The 25,803-nt window shown below is 44.7% G+C and overlaps 1 protein-coding gene across 1 annotated transcript; it reads left to right on the top strand.

Moving 5' to 3' along the window:
• The first annotated feature begins 2,411 nt into the window (after nucleotides 1-2,411).
• mfsd8l1 (major facilitator superfamily domain containing 8-like 1) lies at nucleotides 2,412-24,614 on the top strand. Its single transcript, XM_083647711.1, has 12 exons — nucleotides 2,412-2,853; nucleotides 6,738-6,923; nucleotides 7,277-7,339; nucleotides 10,945-11,064; nucleotides 11,429-11,508; nucleotides 11,766-12,117; nucleotides 12,644-12,717; nucleotides 16,222-16,435; nucleotides 17,277-17,399; nucleotides 17,617-17,747; nucleotides 21,672-21,794; nucleotides 23,012-24,614. Exons 1-11 carry the CDS (start codon nucleotides 2,778-2,780, stop codon nucleotides 21,750-21,752), a joined length of 1,500 nt encoding a protein of 499 aa, XP_083503837.1. The 5' UTR covers nucleotides 2,412-2,777; the 3' UTR covers nucleotides 21,753-21,794; nucleotides 23,012-24,614.
• The last annotated feature ends 1,189 nt before the right edge of the window (nucleotides 24,615-25,803 follow it).

Here is a 25,803-nt window from a genome sequence, read left to right as displayed (position 1 = left end):
TTTGGCCTTTCATTTTCCTTTGCCCTTTCCCCCCCCCTGAGACTCCATACTTTTTTCTCCATTTAAACATTTTCCTTTGAAGACACTGACATACCCCAGATAAAGCAGCCTTTGAGGGCTGAAAGTCAAAACCTTTGAAGTCATTGAAATGTTGATTAAATGCTTTGGCAACTATTTTAGGGATTAATATTTTTGCTCTGGGCTCCCAGCCAGATGGGGTTTGATAGGTTACTAAGTTTGAGGCATTTGTCCTGTATTTGCTTGGATGGCAGCAAGCTAAAATGTGGACGCTCATCAGACTGAAATTGAATTAAAGGCGGAGCTGAAAGAGGCAGCTTGTGTGTGTGTGACAAATAACAGGCTGTGTGACTCGATGGTAATACATGTCACAGGATGGGGAGTAACGGTACCACTGCTGCTGATGCAAGCTCCTATAAGCATGGGAAGAGGACAAGACCATTAGGTTTTAACCCACGTGGGTCCGGCTGCAGAGTGTGGAACTTATACTGTTGCGGGGTGTTGCCCATCAATACCCTTAAGGGGAAAAAAGGGGGGGAATCAAATTGTCTAGTTAGACCACGTGGTTCTCAATGAATGTGGGGTCCATGTCCTTGAGGGTCCCAGGGGGTCCCCTGCAAAAGGGGGAATCACATCTTCACTATACTTCCATCCATAAGTAACACAATGACATAATGTATCACAATTTTTGTTTCATGTTTTAATACATTCAGTGTGTTTTCATACACATACATTATGTATAAAACATCTAAAATCTTATCAGATGGGGGACCCTGGGACAAAAACGAATTTGTGTCAGTTTAGGGATCTGAACATTTTTGAAAACAACTGGGTTAGACCTGAGCCCTGTACTACGAAACTAGTTTAACAGATCCGCGATAAGTCCCTTTGATCTGGTTTGACTGAACAGGATCAAAGCTATCTAGTTAACTGATACTACGACGCTGGTTTTCTACTGTGTAAGTGGACCTGGGATCTGCCTGTGCACGCGCACGTTTTTCGCTCGTGCACAGGCGCGCGTCCACGCGAAAGAGGTGCGCCAGCCAATCACATTATGAACAGCTGAGTTGATCCACGCCCACACCCATTTCCACACCCATTTCCTCGTTCAATGAAGCGCAGTGCATGATCAGAGTTTTAGCGGATATTTAATGTATCCGCGATTTAATGTCAGAATGAAAATCCGCGTTGGATAGTCTGCTGAAGGGCTGTCTAAAGCAGCAGCTTGTATTCACATCAGTCATTTGATTTACTTTGATCAGCGATTTCTGTCTCCTACAGCTTTGTGCGAGTGTAAATGTACATTAAATGTGTAATCTCAGTCTATAAATTTCCACAATCTGTAAGCCTATTTAGACCATAGATTTAGAAAGCATGCTCAATGAATAATGATCTCTATCACTCATTATGTGTGTAGTTGCACTGATCGAATAATTCACATATAGGCTATAATAATGATATCCTAATATAAAAGAGAAAACTGCTGGACTGAATTGAGACGATGCGGGCATACTTTTCATTGATAAAAACTAGCCTATTTTTGCTCATATATTGGCATACAGCCTACAGGACACAGTTCCAGCTGAAACATGCAAGAAGCCTGCATATTAGTATTGGGGCTATCCCATATTTATCCCATATCTATATTATATGTATAGGCTTTTCTGGCATGTAGGAGAATATCACCCTCACTCCATTTGAGGCTTCGTTCACGATATGCGCTGCGGTGATTAATAGTGATCATATTTCTCCACGCATCGTTGAGCTGTTAAGACATAAAGTGGTAAGTAGGCTTAATTTAATTATGTAACCTACAGAGCCACGAATGTTTTTCTTATTCTATTCTCAGTTGACTGCAATCTATTTTTCACATGGCGATCTTATATGAATGGTGAGTGACTCCAGAGAGCCGATTATATGGGTCTGTCATGGATTTTGATCTTATCCTCTGAAGCTAACCTGGTCGGGACCAGGTTAGCTTTGCAGCGTCAGTTGCCATGGTGATTGAAAGTTAACTTGCTTTGTAGTACGGCTAAACCAGGTTTAAACTCAAACTTACTCGGATAAGGCATTAAACTAGCTTCGTAGTACAGGCTACAGGGATATCACTGGACAGAGGTAGGTAGGCTCAGTCATCTCTTTAAATCACTCTGGGTAGGATGACCCGCCCTACTCTGCCTCTGATTGGCTTAGCCTGATATTTTACTCTAAGCTTAACCAATGATCAGTCCTCAAGCCTAAACCCAAACATGCCTTCTTCACACCGGTAGTGATGTAGTGTGCATTAAATTGCGTAACAGAGCCGCGCCGTGGCTTCTGTCGCTCGGCACTAATCTGTGTGCAGCCGTGTTGTGTGTCCTGACCTGACAGCACCGAGACAGCTCACATTGGGGAGTGTTTGAAGAGGGAGCGGTGAGGAGGTGACGGTAGTAACTTGTGTCACTGGAGCTTCAAGCTGGACCTGCTGGGCGAGCCTGAAAGTCACTGCGTCAGCCTCACAGATTGAATGTTCGGTGGTGTATGGACCTATGGACGATCCGGAGGGATTTAGACGTTTAGGATGAGCTGTAACGTTACTGTTTGATGCTATATTCCTTAAAACAGCAAGCAGCACTGGATGCAGGCAGCAGTGTGGTACATTCTCAGTCTGGTAACGAACATGTCTGTCGGTGGGATTAAGTCCACTGCAATGTTTGGCAGTGACTGTAAACATTTAGTTTAATGTTTACTATGGTGATGGTGATCAACGGATAAACACGATGGACTATCGACGGAAAAAGAAGCTGACATACTTCACCATTGGGCTCATCTTTCTTCTCAGTGGAGTGGAATATGGTGAGTCTGTTGCCCACTGTGCCAGTTTTCCACTTTTTGTGTTGCAACACTAGAATATATTCCTTAATTTTGCAATAAACACATTATTGTTTTTGTTTGGTTATGATGATTACAACAAAGGAGTAGCAAGTCATGTTTTGTAGACAGCATTCTGACTAATGATGACATTTTCACCAGTGGAAGCAAAAACGTGTGTGTGGTGGGGGGGCGCACACACACAGATGCACATCGTCACTGATGATTAGGCTATTTTGTTGTGTTCCATTCTGATTTATGACAATTTCTCAGTGATGTCATAGGAATATTTTGCTCTTATGAATATGACCTCACTGATGACATCATGATGTCACAATGCCTCCTATGACATCAGTGGCACACAAATTGAAACAAACACAGATTGCCCTATAGGCCCTCTTATAGCCTAGATGTCGCAACACAGGGAACAAGTGTAAAACTGGGAACACAGTGAGTTTTAATTACATGTTATACAACAGTTAGTTCCGGCCGGGCAATTTGATTGGACAAGAGGGATCCTACCAGTGCCAATATTTCATGATAATGCACTGGCGCTTCACTGTGTGTAGATCACTCCGCTTCACAGCTGCCCTAATCAACAAAATGCTTCACAGCTGTAGAGTAGACAGTAGTAAAGTAGACAGCCTGCAGTTAATTAGGCTGATTAGGCTACATTTTCGGCAAAGCAGAAAGCTGAGGGAACTATTTTTGTTGGCGGAGGAATAAATAGAGAAATCATATATTTTCTCAGCTTTTTGTCATTTTTTTAAATCAGCTTTGCTTAATAGAACTGTTGTATAAAAGCAATATCACACTCGAGGTCGTGCTGTTGTTGTCTAATATCGTCACTGCTGTGATTATCTTGGGCACGAGGCCGCCGAATCACAGCAGTGCCGATATTAGCCAACAACAGCACTCCCTCTCGTGTGATATTGCTTAACTAATGACATGTGGGAGAGATATACACTCTAGTCTATTTGTTCCTACTGCAATAGTTTTAAACTTGGCAAGACTGATTAGTAGCTGTTGGGAGAGGGACCAGGGGAAATGTATCTACTGGAAATTGTTGGTTTGAATAAATAGATTGGACTATTTCTTCTTGTGCATCTTCTCTCTGACTTTCCTGTATAGCAGTTATTCTACATCTTTATATTATGCACCAGTATCAATCAATCAATACTTAAGCAGGCCGTCAAACATAGTATAATGTTTGACTGAACTAGTTTGAGGTCATATTGAGTTCAGAACTTTGGACCAAAATGAATGTGTGCCACAAGATTCACCGTAATAGAATAGAAGCCACATGACTTCAATCCAGCCGGCTTTGCAGTAACTTCAGAGGCTGAAAACGCCTTCGCTGGTATCTGAATGTGAACTGGATCAAACAGTCCATAGTCCTAAAAGTTGATTCAACACTGGGAAGCACCGGAGGTCTCTGATAAATAACTTTTCAGCACACTTCAGCCAGGAAAACATTTATTTACATACAGTAAGACTCACTCATGTCCTCTCCAAATATGTCACCTACTTGGTGACTGCAGTGTGTGGTATTTCTAAGGTTGGGGGATGAGAGATGAGGTGAGGAAGCAAGTGAACTTGTAAGAAAACTCAAAGAGACCAGGAGAGAGAGAGCCAAGGAGGACTCAAAATCTGGACACAGCTTATAGTGTTGGATATTCATAATTCTGTTAATACATATGGAATAGACAATAAAAGCTATTGGTGAAAAAATACAATGTCATATGAACAAGAGTCAAGACTGAACGATCAGTAGTTCTAGCGGAGATGCATAAGAGAGGTAAAAACCTAGAACACAACTATTATTTAGTCAAGGCCACTTTGGTCAGTGTTTTCTATGAGTTTTGGTCATTTGCACATTCCAGGCTCACAGTTCTGTGAGGAACAAACAAGATATTGTGGTAGAGTTTAATCTTTTAATGGTGAAGCAGTATCCTTGATTTGTAAATATGGGTGAAGGAAGGTTACATATTAAGTGGGACTTGTAGAATGTTGCTTAGTGTACTTTTCAATTAGGGGCTGAGCTGTGACAATGGGTGTGTTGAAGTGTCCAGCTGTTGCTTTTCAATGGCAAAAGATAAGATCCTTAACAGCTAACTTGCCTGTTTAATATTCGACAATTTGGGGCCCTGGAAACCACGGGCCATTTAACTGTTAACTGTTAACTGTGTGTGTACACACACACACACACACACAGATATCCGTGTCAATGGGGCAAAACTATGGCATTCCCCAACTGATGAGACATTTAGAATACCGGTTCCCTTCCAGGAATTTTATGACAGCATGCTTTATTTTCTTAACTGCGTCTCCTGACCTGGGAATTGAATTTGGATTGTATTGGGTCAGCACTGTCTGTATTGGGTCAGCCCTGTCCTTGTCCATGATAATAATTAGGAGTGTATTGGGTCAGCACTGTCCTTGTCCATGATAATAATTAGGAGTGTATTGGGTCAGCACTGTCCTTGTCCATGATAATAATTTGGATTGTATTGGGTCAGCACTGTCTATAATAATTTGGATTGTATTGGGTCAGCGCTGTCTATAATAATTTGGATTGTATTGGGTCAGCGCTGTCTATAATAATTTGGCTTGTATTGGGTCAGCGCTGTCTGTATTTGGTCAGCGCTGTCCTTGTCTACACATGATGATAATTTGGATTGTATTGGGTCAGCACTGTCTGTATTGGGTCAGCGCTGTCTTGTCTACACATGATAATAATTTGGATTGTATTGGCTCAGCGTTGTCTGTATTGGGTCAGCGCTGGCCTTGTCTAAATGATAATGAACTTGGAGGCATTGAGGGTAAAAAAAGAGCTGCGTCTGCAGTCAAAAGTCCAACTTTACAGTTTGTTCACTCAGTTTTTCTCTCAAATGTGTAGGTTTAAAGCTGCACTATAGGCACTATTTTATCAGCCTATATCTCAACCTGCTAGTTGAGACCCTGTAGATTTGTTTTATATTTGCCGAAATGAAATTCTGGTGGTATGGACAGTTTCGACACTGGCAGAAATCTGTCAGAATCAAAGAGAAAGGACTTATTTCTAGTGTTTAACAATCATTTAGGGAGAAATGCCTAGTAAGAGAGACCAATTTTTCAACAGCCGCCTCAGTGGACCAGAATGCAACGCACTGCCAGGACATGTTGTGTTTCTCAACACTACAGGCGGCACTGTCACAGCCTGGCATGTATCAGTGCAGCGTGGCTGGTATCAGTGAGGCGGATAGAACTGCTGGCTGGGCTCTCCGGCTTTGCAGAGAGGGGCTACTCGTGCTAATGGAAGACAGGGGGATGCCGTGGGGATGCAGCCCAGGCGACGAGGCCTCCAGGCAGCCAGCACAACACAGCATTGGTCTGGCCTCCAAAGCCTCCACTTAGCCGGAAAAAGGGCCAATGACTCAGATTAGTCATTCAATGCCTGAAATGCTGGTTCAGCAGAAGCAGAGATATAGACCATGTGATCATGTATAAAGTGACATTGTGTCATTCAGTTCAGGTCAGAGATAGTTGTTGTATCCGGCTTTCTAATCCAGGTGGAATTGTTGAGCCTTTATTCCTGATTGGCTGTTTATTAGTTTACTGGCAGATAAACTGTTCTGTGGGAATTTGATATCAAAATAACAGATTTTTTGCATGTTTCACTGATAAAACAAAACAAACATGTTTAGTTAATTTTGCTTTTTTCCAGATCAGACACATGCTATGTTTATGGTTATTAGGATCTCCATTAGCTGGCAAGTTAATGACAGTCTTCCTGGGGTCCTCTGTACAAAGGCAACTTCAAGATCACTACAAGAGTCAGAAATCTAATACAGTATGTCCATTCTCCTCTCTTCTGTCTGTTGTCTCAGCGGTGATATTGCCCACAATATGGATGTACCTCCAGACCCTGGGGGCGGTGCCCTACTTCCTGGGTCTGGCCCTATCAGCGTTCAGCCTGAGCGGTCTGCTGTCCGGGCCGCTGTTCGGCCACGTGTCCGACAGGACGCGGACCACCAAGAAGATCATCCTGTTTGCCAACATGTTTGAGATAGTTGGTGAGTCATGTCTGGGGAGAGGATGGAGGCTACACCCATCTAAACTCAGTTCATCAACCTTTAAACTAGGCCAGTGCTTCCCAAACTGGGGTACGCGTACCTACCACTAGGGGTACATGGAGGTACTACAGGGGGCACTTGAGAGAAAGGGGAAAATTTATATATATATATATAATTTTATTTAAGGTAATGTTATTATTCCAACATGTGGTAATGTTATTATTCCAACATGCGTATTATAGGGTTTTGAAATTGATTTTCTTTCTACTCTATTCGTGTTGCTGTTCAGCTTGGCTCACTTCTGTACTTGTCTGTCTCTCTGCAATTTTCTTCTGCCTGTTTTTATTCCCTAGGCAATTTCATGTACTTCATGGGCTACTCCAAGTGGCTGTTACTGTCAAGCAGGCTAGTGGCAGGTGAGTCTGTATAAACTGACACTTGGACTGAAGATTCATTTTGACAGCTGTCAGGCCCTTTGGTACAGACCTGTCATGCCATCCATCGCAGCTGTCATATCACCTCATTTAACGCATGAGGCAAGAGTTTGATGTAAAAATACACCCGTCTTATATTGTAAGGTTTTTCCTTAACACATTAAGTGCCAGAGACGGACTAATTCGTCTTACATAATCCAGCGCTTAAGTGCCAAGGACGGACTAACTCGTCTTACATAAAGATTTTTTTTTTTTGACAGTGGGACATCAATCAACCCCTTTTACATCTTCGAGATAAGTATTTGCAGCAAGAGCATGTGTGTAATCTATTTTACCGACCACTAAGTGGCGACAGAGACCGAGAGAAGTCACAGCCACGGGACCCAAAAGCCACAAAAGCAGCCGCCTCGCCCGGACACACACACACAGAACGGACAGAGATCCCTTCCCCCCAGAGCCGCGCAGCAACGCGCGAACACACACACACACACACACACACACACACACACACACACACACACACACACACACACACACACACACACACACACACACACCGCGGAAGCAAGCCATTCAAGGAAATGGCGACGCGATTTTACAGTAATCCATATCCATTTCAGACTCGTCTTGCCCGACAGGCAAGCAGGCAGGCAGGCACGCAGACAGACAGGCAGGCAGCACAACGCGCTTCTGACACGCCCGCTGAAGCCAGGAGGAAGGAGGAGAAGACACACGGAGGGAGGAGTTTGAATGAGAGGGGTGTTTCCTGTTGTTATGGAGGAAATTACTGTTCAAAACTATTGTTTAGAATGTCTGACGGTCTTACTGATGCCAAAAATGAATGGTTAAAGTGACTGTTTCACAAAAAGCCATTTATCTCTGAATAAATTTCCAGACGCTGAAACCATGCTGTACTCAACGGCTAATATCTACATAACTACTAACTCTGCAAACTAACTCTTTTAGACAGAGAAAGCACACATTCTATTAGTTATTTTTAGATGATTGATGTTCATGAATTCTTAACAGAAAATAATCCTCGGCTGTTCTAAAATGAGCCAGAATCGTCAAAAACACCCCTGGCACAACTTACCTACAGGAATGAAAACATGGCTGGCACCCAATGTGTTAAAAAAGAAAGAATCACACCCAGGTGCTGAAGTAAGCGGTGGAGGTTTGCGCATGGTCGAACCCGATACTTCTTTCCCTCTCCCCTCTCTCTGGCACTGTGCGCGTTTGTGGATGCGTGCGTGCGTGTTTCACAGAGCTGCGGCGCTTTCTGTCTCCACTGTGCTGTAGAGGCGGGGGGGAGGGGCCTGCTCAAATCTCTGTGAAAACTGATGGATGGATGGATGCACATGTCACTCATAGAAGTGGCTGCACCGCTTAAAAAAATCCTGTCCACACCAACGTGTTTTTAGAAAATCTCTCTGTCCACACGAGAACGCAAAAACGATGACAACACCATTATTTCCTGGCAGCGTAGCCCTGAAGTGCAGAGTGAACTTACGTATAGGAGTGAGTGGCCCAGAGAGCGAGCGGTGTGTGTCAGGAGAAGTTAGCAGTTAGCAAATACATGTACATATATATTATGTATAATACATGTACATATATATTATGTATGTATCTTTTAAATAAATCAATCAATGTATGGAAGAAGTTAGAGACTACAGTTGCCATAATAAATACAACAGTGTCTCAAAGTCAAGGTGGTGTCTCTGTGTGCCATTTTCTGACGACTGCTGTGTAATTGAAATGTGTAATTATTGGTCCGGAAGTCGGCTCTGGACTGGAGGACAAGAGACGTCTCCCCTGTGCCTTCCCACCACGGTCTGGACCTGAGCAGGACACGTGGACTGACTGGACTCCTACCCCCGCAGATGCTCATGCAAAGAGTGGAAAATAGTTCAACTTGAGCGGATAAGATCCATGCTCACTTTTCACAAGAGGACACATACTGTGTGTGGCCTCAGTGGCCTTGTGGTCTGAGTGTCCGCCCTGAGACTGGGAGGTCGTGAGTTCGATCCCCGGCCGAGACATACCAAAGACTATAAAAAATGGGACCCATTGCCTCCCTGCTTGGCACTCAGCATCAAAGGGTTGGAATTGGGGGGTTAAATCACCATGTGATTCCCGAGCGCGGCGCACCGCTCCCCCAGGGAATGGGTCAAATGCGGAGAACAAATTTCACACATTGTGTGACAATCAGTGGGACTTTACCTTTACTTTACTTTACCTTTACTTTACTGTAGCATTAAGATAGGCTAAAAGTTAGTAGGTTACATGCTCAATGCAAATAGCTATTGCCATGCGCATGTTGAGGTTATGATATCAGCATCTTCAAAAAGCTTTGTTTCACCTGTCCACCCGAATACAGGAAAATAGACAGCAGGCCAAAAAGGAACTTTTCAAAAATACCCGTGTACAAGCCCTTTGTCTAAATCAGGGGTTTTCAAACTGAGACTGTGGGCCTCCCCCCAGACAAAGTTTGGGGAAAGGAGCCCCCCTCGCTCAATTCCTGGATGCCTCATGGGATCATGATTATCTTATTTGATCCTATAGACACTCAACAATTGAGCCAAGATAGCCTGATATTGCTGTTGACATATTTCAGACTACACCAAATACAGAGACGAGGTCTGTCTGAAGGCATTTATTTGTTTATGACTCTGGGAAAGTGGGAAGAACAGTACATTCCCCAAAACGACTGTATGTCTGAACTATCTCTTTAACCAGATCACACACATTTAGGCTATTCTATGAGATCTCCTTTTGTTTTGTTTTATACTTTGTTTTATGAGATCTCCTTTTGATAACTAATGTAATATTTTTTCACTTCCATTCACTGAGCCTCCCATGAAACTGTTTGGAGCCCCCCTGGGGAGGCCCGCCTCCCACTGTGAAAACCTCTCTTAATCACAACTTGGGGCTATTTGTCCAAATGTATTTCTGGTGTCCAGAGACCGAAAGTTGCTTCTTTGTACAGTTGTTCACTTGGTCTCTACTTTTCAGGTACAAGTACATGGTGAAATATGATTGCATTACGTATCACTCTGGCTCACACACTCTTCATGGCTTTTCACACTGCATGCTCTTAGCCCGGGGCTATGAACAGCACAAGATAGCCCTGGGCTAACTTGGCCCCTTTTCACAGACACATTTGTTAACCAGGGTTAACCTGAACCCAGGGCTATGCAATTCACACTGCAGTTTTACTAGCCTGGGGTTAATGGAGTTCAGGGCCATTCCCAGTGCTGCCAGATACAGTCTCTGGCCCCCGTTTCACACTGGCAACTTTTAACCCCGTGTTTAGACGGACAGCCAGGGTTAACCCTGAAAAGTTGGGGTTAACCGTGCTGCAGAGCAGGGCCAGCTAGCCCGGGCTGAAGTCGGGGTTAGCCCACTTTGGAGTGGGCCAGGATTGTGCAAGTGTGAAAGCTTTCTTTACAGCTCCTTAGCCCCAGGCTAAGAGACTCACTTAACCCCCGGGTAAGTGTAGTGTGAAAAGCCATTTTCAAATGCTGAATTCGTAAGAAAACTTCAATGTCTGTGGTATAATTTACTTATGAAATGTGTATTTTCTGCAGGGATTGGTACGGGCGCTGGCTCCTCCATCTTTGGCTTCCTGACCAGGAGCACTGCCCCAGAGGATCGCGCCACCGTATTTGCAGCTGTCATGGCGTCCCGACAAGTTGGCCTTTTGATTGGTCAGTGCAGTCTACTGATCCCATCTGTTCAACGCTCTGTAACGTCACTTCCTGCCTTTCTCTCTGTACTGTACCAGCGTCTGCAAAAATATGAATGGGGGTGAATTTTTAGGATAGTACTTACTGTTTGTAATGCATAGATTTCAAACTTAGCAACATCTTCATTAAATTAAGTATCTGTAACACTTAGGTCGGAATGTGTGTGTGCTTGTACATTTAGATTTACCATACACATGATTGCACGCTAACTTTCTATTGTGATTAATATGGTGAATGCCGTTTGAGTTGTGCAGAAGGGTAGGTCATGGCTTCATATAAAACTGTTTTGTGGGTCATGTCATATTGGTGCCGTTGTCTTACACAGGTCCAGCTTTCAACATTTTCCTGAGACTGTGTGACTTCAAACTGGGTCCTTTTGTGGTCAATAAATACACTGCACCCGGGGTAAGGACCTCAGTCCTTTATATTGTAAAAATATGTTTTACCCTCGGTATATTGATTGGAGAACTTTTCCTTTAATTTCTTCTATGAAGTATTCTTGGCTTCATTGGAGGGGAGGGGGAAAATTGGCCCTGACCCTGGTATTTCGTATTTAGTGGCTGCTTCGTAAAGGTGAAGCTGTGAATCAATTTTATAATTTTCTTATTGAATATTTTCATGCCAAGCCATGACACACACTCTCTGTCTTTCCCCCCTCGCAGCTGTTCATGTGCCTGCTGTGGATCCTCCTCCAGCTGGTCGTGGTCTTCATGTACTGGGACATAGCCCCCATGGAGAGGGGGGAGGCGGGGGAGAGCTCGGTGAGTGGAGGTGGGGTTGTGGAGGCGGAGGGTGAGAGCGGGCTGGTGGAGGAAGAAAAGAGGGGAGACGACGACGACGACGACGAAGGCAAGCCGCTGATGAGCTCCCAGGAGCTGCAGGGCTCCTACGGCTCGCTGGTGACGCCTGTCCTCTCCAACGGCACCCTCCCCCACCTCGCGCCGCCCCCCTCTCCCCCACCGCCACAGGCAGACAAGTCTTCCAGCTCCCTTAGGAAGTTCAGCATGAGCCAAGGTAGGTGGTGGTGGTGGTGGTGGGGCATCGCTTGGCCAATAGCAGGGTGTCTGGTTTCTAGGGCTGTGCAACAAAATTGATGCGGCAAAATATATTGATATATTTTTTCCCACAATACCGTATCGATATTTCAGAAAAATATTGATTTTTTTGCACAGCCATGTGATCAGTGACACAAAAAGAATACTTTGCAATATTTGCAAATTTGCAAATACCGTTCTAATAAATTGTAATGAATTGTTTTTATCAAATAGTTTTGACTCAATGTGTCCACTGAGTTATCAATATAATGTGATGTACATATTATATTACACTATACCTGGGTGGTACACTGCCAGTTGTATTTTCAGCTCTATTTTTTAATTTTCAGTAAATTATGTAGAGTATTGCAATATATCACAATATGTATTCTATTGCAATGTATATGCCACGTATCGTGAGGTCCTTGCCAATACCCAGCCCTACTGGTTTCAGGCCTTAAAAGGGAAATCCTCCCCTCTCTCCCTCTGTCTCTTTGTGTCTGTAGAGTTCCTGAGAGAAGAGGTGGTTGTGCTGCTGGCTGCTCAGTTCATCACACTCTTCAATCAGACAGCACTGGAGGTACAGTAAATACATATACCATGTGACTTTTCTTTCAATTGCAGTAATGGAGCTCAACAGTCACGTGACATTCATTTTCTCCACAGACATTTCCCAAAATCCTTATATAACGAGTTGTAAGGCTGGAACCAAGCCAACCAGTGGCGTACTGAATCATGAGTGACCATAAAACATTTCACTTGGAGCAAAAATAAAAAGCAGAGGGAAAAATGTTTTTTTCCCGCTTGTTATGTTTGATATCACTGATGGCAAATCTGTACTAGAGAGCGTGTGATCTGACAAATAAAAACATCCAACAAAGGCAGCACCGTATGTCTGTCCTTCGTTGGAACCGTTCGTTGGATCGACTTCAAACTTGGGGAGTGTGCTTAGGGGGACGTAACGGAGTGCAGTGCAGGGGAAAACAAGTGCCCACGGGGGGGCGCTTTACAAAGACCAATCACAGCTCACGCTGCCATGACATCTTCTTACATAGACCAATCACAGCTCACGCTGCTATGACATCTTCTTACATAGACCAATCACAGCTCACGCTGCTATAGGGAGACTGCAGAGCGTATCACAGTTGGAAAGCGTTGGCGAAACTTGTATCGCTAGTTCAAAGGCAAAAGCGGCCGTCGTGAGGAAATCCGAACAGATATCGACAGCCTGATGAGGTTTCTCCTGTTTTCAAGCAGACAAATCTGTCAAAGAATCAGCACACTCCCTCAGACAGAGAGGAGAAGGTATATTGAAAAGAACTAACTTAATGGCCTCCATCAATTCCATTTTTCATTAATCTTGGGGGGGGGGGGGCACTGCATTAATTCATTTAAAGCTGATCTAATCTTCATGGATTTGGTCATCAGTGATAATGTCATCAGTGATGTCACTCGAGCAATTGTGACGCCAGCAGTGATGTCACTCGAACAATGACTGTTGACAGTCATGTCTATAGTGACATCATGAGTGATGTCCCTAACAGTGTCATCAAGAAGGATGTCCACTGGCAGTCCAAATAACAGTGACCTGGAGGTTTTCTCACGCCACAACAATGCGCCAGCGTCATGAGCAGACAACACACAGACAGGCAGCACTGCTACCCAAGACTTCCACAGAATCAACCCGGCAGCATTTCAACAACCAACACCGGCCCAAGAGACCCTTCACCAACTCCAATCCTGCGGGTCAATCTGTCTCTGCAGCCCAAAGCAGTGGAGGACTGTTTGGCTGCTGGTGGAGGACAGGCCGCCTCCCTGGACCACAGCTCCTCAGAGGACTGCTCTCAGGAGAAGCTGGACCAGATGATGTCCCTCAACAGCTGCAGCAACAGCGGCTTCCAAACAGCCCTCTGCCGCATCTGCTTCCAGGGGCCCGAACAGGGGGAGCTGTTGAGCCCGTGCCGCTGCAGGGGCTCGATACGCTGCAGCCACGAGCACTGCCTCATCAAATGGATCAGCATGAGAGGAGCTTGGAGATGTGAACTCTGCTACTATAAATACCATGTTATCAGCACCAGCACCAAGAACCCTCTGCAGTGGGAGTCACCCCCCGCAGTGGCAGATATAGTGGACGAGCCGGACGTGTTTGCAATAGCGGTGATAGTCAGCTTTGTTTGGTTTCCCGTTTGGTTTCTGTTGGATTATCTCCTCATCCCCCCCATCTTCATTGCGGCTTTTTGTTGGTGGCTGGTTTTGCTATTTGCCATTGTTCATGATATCTTCCTCCGGAGGCAGGCGGTCAACCAGACATGGAAGGTCCTCAACTACAATAAGGCTCGCGACCTGTAAGAGCAGCAGATGCCTGGCTCCACTCTCACTGCACATCCAGCCCTGTCCAAAGCTGCCAAATGGGCACACCACAAACTCACTGTTAACGGAGCAGAACCGTAGATACTGCAGGACGTACAGCCTACTCCACCTGCTCCACCTGCTGGGCCACCACCGGCCCTTCATGGAGCAGCAGCAGAATCCAGAGGATCCAGGACTGGGCCCCGAGACAGCCAGTATACTTTTCAGTGTTTCCCAAACTTTTTTCTGGGGACCCACTTTAAAAAAATGACAAACCATCATTCACCAATTCACAATGATCTGTAGATTGTGAGAAGAGCAAATTTGTGCGTAACTGAACGTTCCTGACCATTTTTACAGGCGTTTCCGCATCACCTTATATCATCTTCTTGAATAGGTAAACTGTGATGGCAGATTGTAATAAAACAGACTTGAGAAAATATGGCACAAATCTCTTCATCAAAATCACAGGAGCAGAAAAGGCAAGAGTATCGTTCTGTCTCATGTCTTTACTGGAACATTGCTGACGTCCAAGGTCAGATAACCTTTGTTTGTCATAGAATGAAAACAATGGAAAACTGGAGTTCTTATTCAAACATGTTACAATGATATATACATGAGGAACATTTATTGATACATTGGGGAGCATCCAGAAGCCTGTTCTTCATGCTTATCTCTCTGGGAAGACTAAAAGTATTTTCTCAGCAAGAAACCACATTCTTTACAACAGACAAAATGAGAGAGAGTTCAATTAAATCAAAGAATTATATTTTACTGGCATAGGTAATCAATGATTTCTACCACATAAACCAGCCAATTCAAAGATATACATTTGATAGTTAAAATTGGCTAAGTGGGCAGTGTCTGTGGGCTTGTCAGGTCTGTCTGTGGGCTCCGTGTCAGTCACAATTTGTGATGTCATCAGTGATGTCACTTGAGCAGTTGGGACATCAGTGATGTCACTGTCATTAGTGATGTCACTCGAGCAATTGTGATGTCATCAGTGATGTAATAAATCCTTCCTGGCTAAGGACAAGGGTGAGTTAAGGGGAAAAGATAGTTTCTCCAGTCTCCACCCTAGAAATCGAGTGCTTTCTAGTTTTTTAAATAAAAGGCTGTGGAAGAAATTCTGCAAATTTATTTGGTGACCCAAATAAAATCTGCGACCCACCTGTGGGTTGAGATCCAGTCTTTGGGAATAAATGTTTTAAATCTATCTATATATAAAATTGAGTATGTGGACTTTGTTTCAAGTTCTGTGTTTGGCCACAGCTATACCGTTTTACGTGCGATGGGGCTGAAACCTTCAGGGTGTGTAAAGGGCACCCGTGCGAGTGACCGGACGGAGACGTATTTTTAAATCAGGTTAATTAGCTAATGATGTGATCTCATTAGTCATGTCATCAGTGATGTCATACACACACACACAGAGGCATTGTGACAAGACTGATCAGTGATGTCATAGGGGGGCACACACACACACTGATGATGTCATCAGTGATATCATAATGGGGCGTGCACACACACACACACGCGCACATCATCACTGATGCAATAACATTTAGTGAGAAACACACACACCCGCGCGTGTTAAAACGCTATGCCGTTTTTTTGTGCGATCGGGCTGAAACCTTCAGGGTGTGTAAAGGGCACTGGTGCGGGTGACCTGATTGAGCCGGATTTTCTAAAATGGACACTTGCAGTATACCAACCTCTCTCCCTCTTCCCCCCTCAGACCATGGTGACCCCGCTGACCCAGAAGTACTTTAACTTCGGGGAGCTGGAGAACAGTGTGATGTACTGTATCTGTGGCGTGGAGGTGATTGCCGGCTTCCTCTTTGTGCGCTGGCTGAGTCGCCGCTTTGCTGAGCGCGTGGTTCTGGCCGTCGGCCTGATCATCTGCAACATCTCCTGCGTCTGGTGCCTCATCTTCCTGGCAAAGCCAATAGGTCAGACCACATTGCACATGTGAACGTCTTCGCTATAGATACCCGCAGGGATGACGTCTTTTTGTGGTCCCTGCACTTCCTGATTCCTACGTGTAAAAGTCAATGGGATTCTTCTATGGGAATTTCGGTTAAATGTATGAAATAAGGTGTGTGGTTAACAAAAGGTTGTGTTCGACAAGATAATCTTCACAAATGAGGACCACTTTTATGACTTATGGAGTGTTTTCTGAAAACCGCATTTAAAAAAATGCATTTACGCTTCGAAATTCATAAAAAAATTCCTAATTTGTGAAGATTATTTTGCTGAACACAAAGGTGAAATTGATTGAAATTATTAAATTGTGTTCAGAATGAATCAGGGTCCCGGTAGTCTCAACGCTATACCCATGAGAGTTCTTACGCTGATACACTATGTTACTGCATGCTGCAGATCTCTCTCTGGGTCTGGGACACTTTCCCTCAGCCAGCTGGTTATGGGAGGGAACCGTTCACTTGGCCAGTAATATGCCAGTGATGGATTCAGTCCTCCCCAATCAGTAACGACTTTGCGATCAGACGACACGGGAGGCGCAGCCCATTTTTCGAACCGCTTTCTCATCGGTGCTACGACCTGTCACTCATTCAATTTCAACCCGCCTTCAAAAACCAGCAGTGGCTGTGAAGTGGTACAGACTCATGTATGTAGTATGCAGAGCGCAGCGATTAAACGGAATATTTGAGTCTGGGGAGAGACTAGGGTCCCTGTTGAAAATAGGTTATGCTTTAAAATGTCAATCCACAGTGTAACTGATTGATTTTGTGTTTTCTATTCTTTTGTTATGCTATGTTATGCATCCTGCAGGTGACTTCCCATGGCAGCTGACAGAGTTCATCATCGGGGTTTTTCTGCAGGTCCTGGGGCTGCCATTCGTAGCCGTGGCCCAGGTGTCCCTCTTCTCCAAAGTCACTGCTGAGAAAACACAAGGTGAGAAACTGCACCATCCAGTGGACAGGATTAGGCTGTGCTGCCTGTTGGACTGTATTACATCTTTTCTTTAGTCCTTTAGCGGATATTCTAATCCAGAGTGATTTACAAGAAGTCCGTAGGCAGTGTCTTAGTTTTACAAGTACCGTAAACATGTACCGACCTGTCAGGTTCAGTGGTGCTTTGCGTCTGTAACTGTGTCTTGCTGACCGTGCAGGTTTCAGCCAGGGGGTGCGTCGCTCGGTGGGGGGTCTGGCCACCATCCTGGGCCCGCTGTGGGCCGGCGGCCTCACCGAGAACATGTACATCATGCTGGGGGTGATGATGGCACTGCTGGTTCTGCTGACGGTAAGGGAGCCGATATTTTCCAACTCTTTTGTTCCATGCCGATACAGATATATGCACACATTTTTTCCACATAATTTCAGAAAACATTGAGTCTTTCCTGTAATGGAATTAACACATTATTATTATGCCTACTCTTATCGTGATGGCCCACTGGCAGATGCAGACATAAATACAATGCTTTTCAAACTGTACAGATTCACTGAGCAAAATACGAAAACTACTTCAACTTAGGTTAAAGACATGCCTTTTTCCCCTTCCAACAAAAGTGTAATGCGGAAAACATGCTCCAGCATCAGCCCTGACTTGGAGCTTTGTGGACAACAGCTAGACCTATATACTAGTGTCCTCTAGAGAGAGAGTGGCGTCAGCGGAGGACCAAAATGCGTGACTCATTAGCCAATGAACAGCCAGGAAAGGGTTTTGTGCTACTTTTGAATGTTAAAATAAAGCTGATAATGTACAATTTGATCAAAGAAAAAGAAAAAAAAACTTTCAAAGTACAACACAAACTGCTCATTTTGCTGCAACTCAACAGTGCTGCAGGACCTTACTTCCTGGAACTCTTGAGAGTAAAAAAAGTAACTGGTCCATTGGAGTGAATGGAGATGTCGGGACTCTTCTATATACACGGCTCTGCTATGTACTCGAACGTCAAGTTGACGAGGGGGTCGCAGGAGAGTCCCCAACAAAAGGAGTAAATTGTGATTTCACTAGGATTTCAATGACTAGAACTTAGCCGAAGGAGAGAATATAGTGCATATACTTGGTGATAGCTTTCACTCTGTCCTGTTATCTCCCCATCATTATATTATACTTGCGCTGTTCGTGTCAGCTGCGTCAACATTTCGGGGAGCTGCATGCCAGCTGCGGCGGCAGGCTCGCCAGCCTTCAGCACATTCAGCGAGGGCTTTGACGCTGTAGCATGTTTTCCGTTTAAGATTCATCCTACTTAATTAAACATGCTTGGATGATGCTCTCCCTTTGTTAGGTTCAGTGTTGTTTCATTTGATCGGCCTGTCATATCGGCAGAAATGTTTGTTTCCGGGCCAATGCCAATATTTCATTTTAAAGCCTTTATCGGCCGATACCGATGGATGTGCCAATATCATTGTGCATCCCTCGTGTGTATGTTTCTGACTGTGTGAGGGTGTATTGAAACCAAGCGGGTTGTGTTTGGTCAGATGAGAACAGTGCCATTTGAACTCAAGTGGAAGCAAATAACCTAGAGATACCTGAAATTGCAATTCTCAGTCCTTTCCTAAGAGACCTGGGTGAGATTTGTTAAGACTGAGTGAGAATGTAATCTGAACCAGCTACCGGAAACAAACCCAAATTGCAAGGCTTTATAAGGAGACGGATGTTAACATCTGATAGTCAGCACCTCTTGCTTGGAACGCGTAGCATAACAACGTGAACCGAGGGCAAACTTCACTCAGTCCGGACTGATCATATTTGCTTCATGAGTTCATACCTGGTTTGAACACCAGAGAGGGGAAATTACAACCAACAGCTCCACTAAAGCTACAGGGACTGGAATCAGATTCCGGACTCCCCTGCCATCCACACCTCTAACCTGACAGGATGACAGTTGCCAAAACTCTATCCAATAAATAAGGTACTTGTGAGTCATTTGATTTTATTTACCAGCCCATAAATGAGCTTTGTGAACCGAAACAAATCAAATACAAAAATGCAACAAAGTAAACTTTTCCACGATGGTTCAGACCAAAGAAATCAAACCCTGAGTGAGAAAGGACCATGCAGAACATCTGGTGGGTCTGTTTCAAAATAAAAGCATGTCAATGAACAGATGTTGAGTCCAGTCATAATCTTCAAAATAAATGTGGTAAATCCCTCTCTACTCACTAGTGGACCCGTGGGAGTTAGACCCCCCCTGGTCTGGAACACAGTGGTCTCCAAAGCCTCTGGGACACACTGAAATTATATTATTTCATTATAAATCACTGATGATATCACTTATTAGATTGGTGATGTCACCAGTGATGTCACTCAAGCACTCAATGATGATGTCATCAGTGAGTGATGTCATCAGTGGGTGATGTCATCAGTGAGTGGTGTCATCAGTGATGATGTCACCAGATGATGTCAGGATGATGTCAGGTCACCCGCACAGAAACTGAATGTTATTATAATACTAGTGGACCAGTGGGAATTGGACCCCCAAACCCCCCCCCCCATCCTCCCCCTCCACTGTTTATCTACTTACCCATTGTGACATCATCAGTGATGTCATAACGCTTTCTCCCATTGGTGGTTGTATAAATAGGACCAGTAGATGGTGGGATTGGAACCAGAGCTCTTTTAATCTCTGTCCAGTTCGTTCTCAGCTTCACTGAGACCAAATGGCTTCCAGATCAGAGGAGCTCTCCTGTCCTGTCTGCCGTAACATCTTTAAAGATCCTGTTATCCTGTCATGTGGCCACAGCTTCTGTAAAGCCTGTCTGCAGAGCTGGTGGACACAGAGACTAATACACGAGTGTCCACTCTGTAGGGATATATCTTCAAAGGAGAAACCGCTTCGTAACTTGGCGTTGAATAAACTGTGTGAGGCTTTCTTACTGGAGCGAGATCAGAGAGCTTCAGCAAGATCTGAGCTTTTCTGCAGGTTCCACTCAGAGAAACTCAAGCACTTGTGTCTGGACCATCAGCATCCAGAGTGTCTGGTCTGTCGAGCCATCGATGAAGCTGCACAACATCACAAGGAGGAATTGCAGAAATCACTGATGCCCTTAAAGGAGAAACTGTGTCTCTTTAATAAAGTTAAAGGAAACTGTGATAAAACCGCAGAACACATTAAGGTCCAGGCCAGACACACAGAGAGGCAGATTAAGGAGGAGTTTAAGAAGCTTCACCAGTTTCTCCAAGAGGAAGAGGAGGCCAGGATCGCTGCACTGAGGGAGGAAGAGGAGCAGAAGAGCCAGATGTGTAAGGAGGAGACTGAGGATCTGAGCAGAGAGATATCAGCTCTTTCTGACACAGTCAGAACCATAGAGAAGGAGCCGAGAGCTGAAGATGTCTTGTTCCTGCAGACAATAAAGGCATCCTCCTTCTTCTACAAGGCTACACTGGAAAGAGTCCAGCGCCCCCTGCTGGAGGATCCACAGCTGGTCTCAGGAGCTCTGATATATGAGGCCAAACACCTGGGCAACCTGACCTTCACAGTCTGGGACAAGATGAAGGAGATCGTCTCCTACACTCCTGTGGTTCTGGACACAAACACTGCCCATCCAGACTTCATCCTGTCTGAAGATCTGACCAGTGTGCGATGTGGAGAGGAGGAGCAGCAGCTTCCTGAAAACCCAGAGAGGGTTGAATACTACTCTCATGTCATGGGCTCTGAGGGCTTTAACTCAGGAACTCACAGCTGGGATGTTGAGGTTGGAGACAGTACATGCTGGGGGCTGGGTGTGTTAGCAGGGTCTATCCAGAGGAAGGGAGTTGAATTCCCTGAATTATGGGGAATAGATTTCTCTGATGAATACATAGCATGGTCCACATCAGATCCAGAAACTGTTCTCCCAGTGAAGAAGTTCCAGAGGGTCAGAGTGAGTCTGGACTGGAACAGAGGAGAGCTGTCATTCTCTGATCCTGATACTAACACACACATACACACCTTCACACATACCTTCACTGACAGGCTGTTTCCCTTCTTTAACGCTTTGGATCCTCTGAAGATTTTACCAGTGAAGGTCTCTGTAACAGTGGAACAGCAAAGTCAGGGGGCATGTCCACCAACCAACATGTTGAGCAGTGTTTCCCACAGGAAGGGGAGCAGAAGAGCCAGAAGCGTAAGGAAGAGACTGAGGATCTGAGCGGAGAGATAGCAGCTCTTTCTGACAGTCAGAGCCATAGAGAAGGATGTTGTCTTGATGTTGGTCTAATCCAGTCTGTGTTGTCTTTCAGATGATGATGTTTTTCTCCTACGAGCGGCTGGTGGAGCCTGCTGTGGTGGAGCATGCAGACAACGACGACGACTGTGGTTAAAACCACCGGGGGCGATGCAGGAAGGAAGGATGGATACACGAGGTAGGTTTCTACATACTACATAGTGCATGTAGTATACAGTAGGCAGAGCTGGGTAGAATCACTGATTTGAAATCGATTTGTTCACTATTGTTCTTGCATGAATATGAATTTTTTTTTTTGGTGTTCAGCATGTAACTTTGTTAGGAAAATGTCTGTATATACATCAAAATAATAATAATATTCTTGTTATTAGTATTATATTATTATTATTATTATTATGGCTGGTAATATAACAACAATAATAATAATAATAATAAATCCGATTTAAAAGCGCCTTTCTCCGACTCAAGAACACTGAACAATATTAAACAATCAATAAAAGCAGAGTTAAGTGGATCGCTTGGTGCGGGGGATGGAGAGAAGAATGAAGTCCACATGGGGGGGTGTATGGGTAGAGTACGGTAGGTCAGTCAGGTATGTGGGGCCAGACCCAGACCATGCAGGGATTTATAGGTGACGAGGAGGAGGACCTTGAATGTTATGTGGTGCATTATGGGGAGCCAGTGAAGTTGCTGCAAAGTGGGGGTGATGTGTTGGCAGGGTTTGGTCTGGGTGAGAATCCTGGCAGCAGAGTTCTGAACATATTGGAGCCGGGAAAGGGTCTTGTCAGGAACCCCGTACAGAACGCTGTTGCAGTAATCCAAGTTGTCGAGTGAGGGGCGGAGACGTGAGATGTTTTTGAGCTGTATAAAGGCTGACTGATTTGATGTGGGATTCAAAAGAGAGGGATGGGGCAACCAGGACCCCCAGGTTGCGGGCTTCAGAGGGGGGTCAGATGGAACAGCCGTTGATGGAGAGGATGAGATTGATGATTTTGGGAAACGTGGTCTTGGATCCCACTTCCAAGAGAGGGGGCAGTGTGGGAAAAAGTGGGTGACACAGTACAGTATGAGTTTTGAGGGGAGCAAGGCAGGCCAGACTGGATGATAGGACATGATTGTAGGAGGATGCCATCTCAGCGGTGGAGTGGAGATGGGGGTCGGGGTTGTGAGACAGTGGAGCAGGTCCATGGAGGATTCTTGGCAGGTAAATCTTTTGAAGTGTGCGTGAGGTTACAGAAACTTACTGTTTCTCCTCCTGCCTCTCTGTTGGAGAAAATATAAGTTCCATGCCATTTCCTATTCAATAAGCTAATAGTTGCCTAATAATTGCATACGCATAATTATGCTATGAGTTAACTTATATTTTCTCCAACACTCTCTCTCTCTCTCTCTCAGCGTAAAGCGGGGAGTTCCTGTCCGGCACCCAGTCCATGGATCAACCCCGCGACCAAAGACCAGGGCGAAGACACTCACCACACCTCCTCTTGAGTGCCTCCTCTCCCCCCCTTAGACTCATCAGCTGTGCACAAAAGACTGCCTGAATGTACTGATCTGAGTGTAGATATTTCCTATGGAAATATAGAATCCGACTGACACCGCTCACAAGCTGCGGATGACATTGTTTTCCAACAAGGAACACAGATTCCTTCATTGTATGGGAGTCTGCACTATAACACTTATTGCTAAATGAACTAACTTGTCACACCATTGAGGTGTCGAATCGTATATTTTCACTGAACTGTGTCCTTGTGCGGGAGGCAAATGGGTCAGCTGTGTAGACCTTTATCTGAGACTAGAAGGATTGATAACATGCATTGATAACAGTCATACCTCACTCCCATCTGATGCAAAAGCAGGCGTTCACCAGCTGACCGATGAATGCGTGAACGAATGATGAACAGAACCAATTTGGTGAAATGGCCAAGATGGTAACTTCAGGAAACAAACCGAGCTTTATTCTGTTCTAAAGGGCAGCTTGGCTTTTAGAATACTGAAGGTAAGGTTAGACCGATATATATAGAGAGCCGCAGGGATGACGTATTTTTGTAGGCAGAATGCGGAAGTCCCGAACTTCCTGGTTCTACACTGTTTCTGTCTATGGGATTTTTGAATGGGTTTTTGCCGCGATGCTTCAAATACGGTCTCTGGGCAACGCAAGATTAATCAAACGCGAACCAGAGTTCCGTCGGATAATCTTCACACATGAGGACCACTTTCATGAGTTTTGAAGCGTAAATGCGAGCCCTAGAAGTAAAATGCTCGAGCTAAGCTAATCCAGAACTACACACTGTCGCATAGGCTTCCACGTCACGTCAGCACTCAACCTGGACTGTTGTTGATGTGTGCACTGATTACCCCGGGCTGAACGGGGCTGAACCAGGTGAGGGAAAGAGAATTTCCGTGTTCGCCCTTTGAAGTGGTGATGTTATTGACGTATATATCCCCATCGACTCAAAAGTGTAGTCTCATTTAGCCGTTTGCTAGCTAGCCGTCCTTTTAACGGCAAGTAAAAGCTTCAAAACTCGTAAAAGTGGTCCTCGTGTGTGAAGATGATATTACTAAACACTGGTTCGCGTTTGATTAAGCCAGCGTTGCCCAGAGAGCTTATTAGAAGCATCGCGCCAAAAACCCATTCAAAACTCCCATAGGCGAAAACTGTGAAGAACCAGGGCTGTTAGCATCGATGATTTCCGGACTCGTTACTGCGGCTCTCTATAGTTTTGCTTAGATATCAGGCCAATAACGACCCATTATGTAGTTTTTTCTATTTGGGGAAACTGCGCCCCCCAGTTACAGATGCTAATGTTAATAACTTCCCTGTTTCTACGTAAAGATATCAGCCTTTTTTTGACTGTTTCTGCTTGTACTCTCTAGTTTGCTTACCTTTCGTCAGTCTTTATAACTGATTCGCTGGAGTGGGGAAAATGGCTCCAAATATCCCCAAATGTTCCCCAAAATCAAGCTAGCAAGCGCTAAACAGTTTTCACTTCATATATGTACTTCACAATAAAAGTGTCCCGTTAGTTTGTCAGCTGAAAACTTTTAATCTGGCGGAGCTGTACAGGAAATTGAGTTAAAAGTTCCAGGCAACTTGACAGGCTCTGGGACAGAGCCTCAAAGTTTACGTGGTGTGGGAAACGCGTTCAGGGCGCAGAGTGGGAAAGATAGAGGTGCGATTCTCCCTATTATGTCAGTATAGAATCAAAATGATTTAAAAGCTGTCATATTAAGGTTAAAGGAAAGTTACATATTGAGGCTTCAAATATCTGATATCAGTTCGGGGGGGGGGGACATTTCTTTCTAATGGCCTGTAGGGGGCAACTCCACTGGCTGCAAAAAGCCAATGCCTAACCCTAACCATAACCCTGATGCCCTGTTTAGACAAGAACGATTTCTGGGTAAAACGGCATACTTTTCTTGTGTTTTGCAAATGCAAATGCCCTGAAAACGGGATCTAGTGGAATCTTTTGAAAGTGCAACCCTTAGCGTCGCCGTGTAAACTGGCAATACGCAGTTCTTGACGATGAAACGTCATGGCCCCATTTCGCCATTTCGCACATGGAAGACAATGAAATACAGGATTTACCTGAATGAAAGCAAAGGGCATTAAAGCGAAGGGGCATTAATCTATCAATAATATAGCCTTAATGGCACAAGTGAATTGCATTGGCATTCAACAAACTATCATGACATCAGTCAATGAGACAAACGTGGTATACATAATGGGAAATTAAGTGCCCGCTATTTACGCTGGCGCATATTAATCACCATATTAAAGTTGCAGCAAAATACAGACCCCTCAAACTCAAGGCCAGGTACATTGATTTCCTCTGCCAAGTGCTGCAAACCTGTGGTGTTGAGTTGCAAACTTACATCGTCACCTACTGGGCCGGCATGTGTATGCTACTACAGCATTTTCAATCACTTTTACGTCTGCACGAGGATCGTTATCACAACAAGAAAAGTTTGACGTTTTAAGCAGGGACCATCCTCTATCTCTCTTGTCTTCCCCCCGTATAAACGGGGCCTGATTGTATTGATGTCATTGGGAAAATGAGCCTACGTCTCACTTGATTTATGACCTGAGTACACACTCTCCTAATGAGTTCATGGTCTCAAACGCCAGTTTCAAGTCTTCTCCAATGCAAAACTGTTTAGCGCTTGCTAGCTTGATGTTCATTTAGTAA

Source organism: Poromitra crassiceps (assembly GCF_964638095.1).
Source record: "Poromitra crassiceps genome assembly, chromosome: 12".
Lineage (NCBI taxonomy): Eukaryota > Metazoa > Chordata > Actinopteri > Beryciformes > Melamphaidae > Poromitra > Poromitra crassiceps.
The sequence above is the reverse complement of the archived record's forward strand: the minus strand, read 5'-3'. Positions and strand labels throughout refer to the sequence as shown.

Coding starts and splice junctions, on each gene's coding strand:
- mfsd8l1 (XM_083647711.1), top strand. CDS start 2,778: ATGGACTATCGACGGAAAAAGAAGCTGACATACTTCACCATTGGGCTC. Junction 2,854..6,737: donor TCTCAGTGGAGTGGAATATG/GTGAGTCTGTTG, acceptor CTGTTGTCTCAG/CGGTGATATTGCCCACAATA. Junction 12,118..12,643: donor GAAGTTCAGCATGAGCCAAG/GTAGGTGGTGGT, acceptor TTGTGTCTGTAG/AGTTCCTGAGAGAAGAGGTG.